Source organism: Nestor notabilis, unplaced genomic scaffold (genome assembly GCF_000696875.1).
Source record: "Nestor notabilis isolate BGI_N333 unplaced genomic scaffold, ASM69687v1 scaffold35961, whole genome shotgun sequence".
Classification (NCBI taxonomy): Eukaryota; Metazoa; Chordata; class Aves; order Psittaciformes; family Psittacidae; genus Nestor; species Nestor notabilis.
In genome coordinates this window covers 1347-6617 of record NW_009916691.1, presented here as the reverse complement: position 1 = coordinate 6617, position 5271 = coordinate 1347, and the positions used below count along the sequence as shown (strand labels likewise).

At 52.9% G+C, this 5271-nt stretch overlaps 1 protein-coding gene across 1 annotated transcript in view; it reads left to right on the top strand.

Moving 5' to 3' along the window:
- Nucleotides 1-494: 494 nt before the first annotated feature.
- Nucleotides 495-5271, top strand: part of IQCD (IQ motif containing D) — a 5144-nt gene continuing 367 nt past the window's right edge. Inside the window, exons 1-3 of the mRNA XM_010024682.1 lie at nt 495-1109; nt 2328-2561; nt 4129-4200. Coding sequence (XP_010022984.1) covers nt 495-1109; nt 2328-2561; nt 4129-4200 — 921 coding nt within the window. The remainder of the gene's footprint in view (nt 1110-2327; nt 2562-4128; nt 4201-5271) is intronic.

The window sequence follows — 5271 nt, the reverse complement described above, 5'->3', positions numbered from 1 at the left end:
CAACCTGGTTGATTCCGTGATTCTGTGATCTCCCCCTCAGCTGCTGCTCACCAGCAGTTGGGAGGTGTCTCCCTGCCACCCTTCAAACAGGAGTCCGTTACTTTTCTCCCTTCTTATGGGTGTTCAACAGCCTCTCTGGGACACACCAGGTCTGATGCATGATCCCATGTCCTGACCCCATGCCCAGACCCAGGGAGAACTCAGGTATCAGCTGCAGCTCCCAGGTTTTCCCAAATGACATTGTTTCTCTAATGCTGTCACTGTGTTTTCCTTGCAGAGATAAAATCCCAGGAAGAGTCTGTGACAGCAGCAGCAGAGGGACCTCGATGATCTTTGACTGTCACCTCATGTAAGAGATGTAGTGCCCTTTCTAGACTTCACTCACAAATTGGCAACTTCAAAGTGCTCAACTCACTGGAGCCATGGCAACAGGGGATCCAGATGTGTTCCCATCTCAGGATGTGAAGCGAAGTACCAAGCCCATGATGAAGGGCATGGCAACTCCAAAGAAGACAAAGATCACATTTGATGTCATGAAGATGTTAGACCCATATCAGCTGAAACCTGGTAGCACGGAGACAGAAAGAATCATGAATGTCCTGGATGAGACAGCTGCCAAGCTGGAGATGAGCAGTTTGATCCCACATGTGGTGGACTCTCTGGATAGGTTTGCTGATGTACTGGGTCCTGAGATCACAAAGAACCTGCTGGAGCTGCAAAAGCTTTCCATGGAAATGGAGTGCCTGCTTGCCAGCTCCGAGGAAGAGACCAGCACGAAAGCTGAGGAGCAATGGGGCCGCCTCTGCTTTCTAGAGCAACGTCTGAAATGTTCTGTTAGAAATGTCCTGAGACTCTTCCTGGCCAACCCTTCACTTCCCCAGGCTCTGAAGCCCAAAGTTGGGGTAGGAGAGTCACCAGCTGAAGTGTTTGTCAAAGCCTTTGGGGTGTTCAGGAATTTCATGCTGGAGAGATTGCTGACTAGTCCCATGGAAGAGAAAGGAAAGATGCAGTTTGTGGAAGACATCTCTCTCCAGATTAAGCAGCACGCTGAAGCAATCGCAGCCCTGCAGGCAAAGCTGGCAGCAGCAATCCAGACTCGAGAGGATGAGGTATGATACTGGAGGAATATGTTTTCCAACACAGAGTAACTGAAGCCAGTCTTGGTAAGCTAAAACCTCATCCCTTGCTTGCAATTCCTAAAGAAGTTCTAGAAGTGATTTCTAACCCAGGTCCTAAATAGAAAAGATACTATTTTAATGGAAAATATGGTGAAAAATGCTTATTGCATGTTGGATGACTTTAAAACTGGAATTTGGCATGTTTGGAACCTGCTCTCACCGCTTGGATGACACAAGTCAGTGTGTTTCAAAGGAGCTGCAGGACAGGCACAAATTGCTGTGGTGGTGTTTTGGCAGCACGAGCCTCCCTTCACTGCTGCTGAACGGAGGAAAAGCCATTCCAGGGAGAGATCGCCCTTATTCAAATCCAGCTTTAATACCTGCTCTTTGTGCTGCTTAAACCCAGCGCCTCTGTGAGCTCCGCGGTGACACCAGCGGCCTCAGAGCACGGGGGGCTCGTGTGTGGCTGGAGGAGCCCTTGGGTTGTCCAGGGCGGGCAGCTGAGGCACAGAGAAGCGAACGGGCGTTTCCCGGGCTCCGGCTGCGAGCCCTGTGCCACAGCCAAGCCCGGGCTCCGGACGAGCACCGCTGTGTTTCCCGGGGAGCTTGTCCCCCTCCTTCCTGCCAGAGGGGGCAGAGGGGAAGCTTTTGTCATGTGCTCGTCGCACTGAATGGTGCTGCCGGAGGCCGGGACCTGCTTTCCCCATTCCTTCTGCTCCCTGGGGATCTGTGGACCCAGACACTTGAGATCTTGATGTGCAAGTTGGCAGCTTGACCAGGGCATCGTGACTAAATGTGTTTCACTGGTCCCAGCTGAGGGTTGCTCTTGCAGCAGCACACTGGGCTGTGTCCCCCAGCAGTCACTCTTGAGCTAACGCAAAGCTCGGGGGAGCCGTGGGGCTCACTCCACTTGCTCTGATTCTGGCTGTTGCTCAGACAACAGCGCTGGTGGGACTCAACTGTGGTTTGTTCATTCTCTGCCTTTATTAACAGGACCCCAGAGGAGCAGAGGCGGAAGGTTTCCAGAGCACCTCATGTAAATCTAACTGTTCCCTCAGCCTGCAGTGGCAGATCCCTCTTGCTGCCACATCAGCAGTGTGCCTCCTTAGATCTCCTGCCCGTTCACAAGGGTTCCATACTCCTCCTGCCCACCTTATACCTCACCAGCATTCCTCAATGGTGTTTCTTTCCCTTGTTTTCTGGCTCTAGATTCACAAGAAGGACAATGTGATCAAAGACCTCAAAACCAGAATTCAAGATGTGGCCAAAGACTCCAAGATCAGCTTCCAGAAGATCAAGGAGGAAGGAGAAAACCAGCAGAAAGTGGAGCTGCAAGTCTCCCAGAGCAGGTGTGCTGGGCTGCAGCAGGACATTGAGCAGCTACAAACACAACTCACTGCACTTGTGGTGGAGCACCGAGCATCTGAGCTGGCTCTCAGGAAGGTAAACAGGAGGAGAGCCCTAGAACAGGAGATTGAGAGTGTGGTGTGTTGCTGTCAGCTCTGGCTGCTGTAAGCAGTGACTCGGCTCCTGCTGGCTCCTGGCAGGAGGCACATGCTGTTTGTCAGAGCTTACCTGCTCTGTCCTCACGCTCTGCTGGTTCTGGTGGCAAGCAACCTGCAGTGACAGCAGGGGAGCAGCTCCCTCACCTCCTCCTGCTGCTGCCTCAGCTCTGAAAACACCTTCATACAGCGTGGAGGGAGCCTGGGCTCAGGGCAGGGTGCAGAGCAGCAGAGCTGTAGGAGAAAGGAGCAGGGGTTTGGTGTAGGGTAAGCAGGACAGGCGTAATATTGGCTTTAATAAAGCCATCTTTAGAGGTGGTGTAGTGTTCAAGGTTGAGCAGAGCTGAGCCTGGGAACTGAGCAGCTCCTGCTCTGCCTGGCCCTTGCCTGAAAACACAAGCCAAGGAGTGGTGTTGAGGTGAATGAGGGGGAAATGTAATTTACTCCAGTGCTAGGCAGATGCAGGAGGAGGAAACAGGAGCAATGGGCAGGCTCAGGCCCCTGTGTCAGCAGCTCTGCCCTGAGCAGGACATGCTGGTGGCACAGAGAATCCAGAACTGGAAAAGGGGCATTATTCCCTCTCAGTTTGCTCCTGGAGGCTATTTACTCCAAACAGGTGCAGGAGAGCACACATAAGCAATGGGGCCTCTTTCACTCTTGCTTTGGACCATGCAAGGTGGCAGTGGGGCTGGGCACTGACAAAGTACAATCCCCAAATCTCCCCATTTTCACCTCCTTTAGTGGAGTGCTTTATCAGGCAGCTGCTCCCAAGGCTGCTGGGCACCCCGGTGTTTGCTGGGGAGTTGTTCAGCTCATTCCAGTGCTCAGGCAGACACATCTCCTGACCCCAGAAGTTTCTTTTCCCCCTCCTTTGCACATCCTCAAGCCCTGCATGGCCCAAGACTGCACTCGTGGTCTAAAGAACTGAGGTGTGACCTCACGATGGCCTGGGAGCCCTTGGAGCACCCTGGGTCACTGCAGTACAGGAAGCACTTATGCTGGGCTCTAGCTGACCTTTCCCTTGGTGCTTCCATGGAGCAGAGGGGTGAAGTGCTCTATCTGGTAACTCTGCAGTATAGCCTGCAGTGTTTTACAGCTAGAAATACCTTTGTTTTAAAAAGCACCATTTTTTGAGTTCTTTCTGTCTCACTTCCATGTTTAGCCATTCTCTATTGCTCTGGTTTGAGGATGCTTGCCCCAGTGTGTCAATTACTTGCCACATTCCATCAGGCATGTTCATTCCCTACTGCAGAATGCACTTTTCGGGTGTGTTTCAATCCCTGGCTCCACACTGTAAACCAAATAAGGCCTTTTGGCCCCAGGGAATATGCTATGAAATCCCAAACCAGGGCACACAACGTGTGTGTCAGCTGGAGGAAGCTTGCCACATGGAGGAGGTGTTACGCTCCCATGGGATAGTGCTGGGGCTCAGAGCTACACTGTTCTCTTGCTCAGGCTACTCTTTACCAGGGTTCAGGTGCCTGCAGGGAACTTGTCTTTTGTTTCAGAGGAAGTGCAGATTGGAGGTGGAAATTTGGAACTGGGTCCAGAAATACGACACAGACATGGCAGAAAAACAGGTATCTGCTTTCAATGTTTTGCTCTCCCAGGAGGTGACAAGTTCGGGTGGATTCCTGCCCACATGGACACGTACCTCTTGCACAGGTGGCTGTGGAAGTGAGGAGCAGTTCTCCATACAGAAGCAGCACAGGCTTTGTGTGTCCTGCCTGTGTGCTCAGGAGGTCTCTGCTGCTTTGACTTTCAGTGACTGCTAAATCCCACCGTATTTGGAGCAAAAGGGTTGCCATGTTCTGTCAGACACGTCCACCTGGGAGCAGGCTTTTCAGTCTGGCTCCAACACTCTGTCCTGTTGGCCCTACCTGGTGTCCAAATCACACTTCTGGTGCTGCTGGCACCCCCAGGAGAAGTGCTGACACCAAACGGGCTGCATACCACTGCCCTGGTCCCCGCTGACCCACAGCAGGCTGAGGGGCACATCAGCACCCCTGACCTCACCTCCGAGGAGACCCTGCTTGTTTTCCTGTTCTCACCATCTTTATGGAGGTGGAGAAAAGCTGCTGAGTTACCGACAAAGCCAAGTGTAGGGAGGGGCCTAAGAGCTGGCTGCTAATTGTAGGAGATGATCCCCCTTGTCAGGGGTTTAACAACGTGGTGGTGGTTTCGTGCTGGGTGGCACCATGTCACAGCAGGTTTGAGGCAGAACTCACTAAGGCATCACACATCCACACTGCTGGTTCCCCTGACCTTCCACCTCCCTGTGGCTTCCCCGAGGCCATTAGGAAAGGCATAAACTGCTGTGGAGCCTGGGAGGGCAATGGCACCGCAGCAACTGCCTGTGCTGGGCCTTTCCCAGGCTGCCATGGCCTGGCTTTTCACATGCTCTCAGCTTCAGTGCTGCTCATCTAAGCACCACCGCAGCAGAGCTGGTGGCTCAGGCTCAGCCTTACCCAGAGCACAGTGATACATAGCTCTGCACAGAGCATCTGCAGAAGGGGCTCTGACCTCCTCAGTTCCCAGCTGAGGGTGGGTACAACACAGGAAGAATGACAAGATGATGGTCTCAGGAAATTCCCTGGGTACTGGGCACCTTTTTGAGTCCCTTTGGAAAGACTCAGCTCCCAGTCATGGCT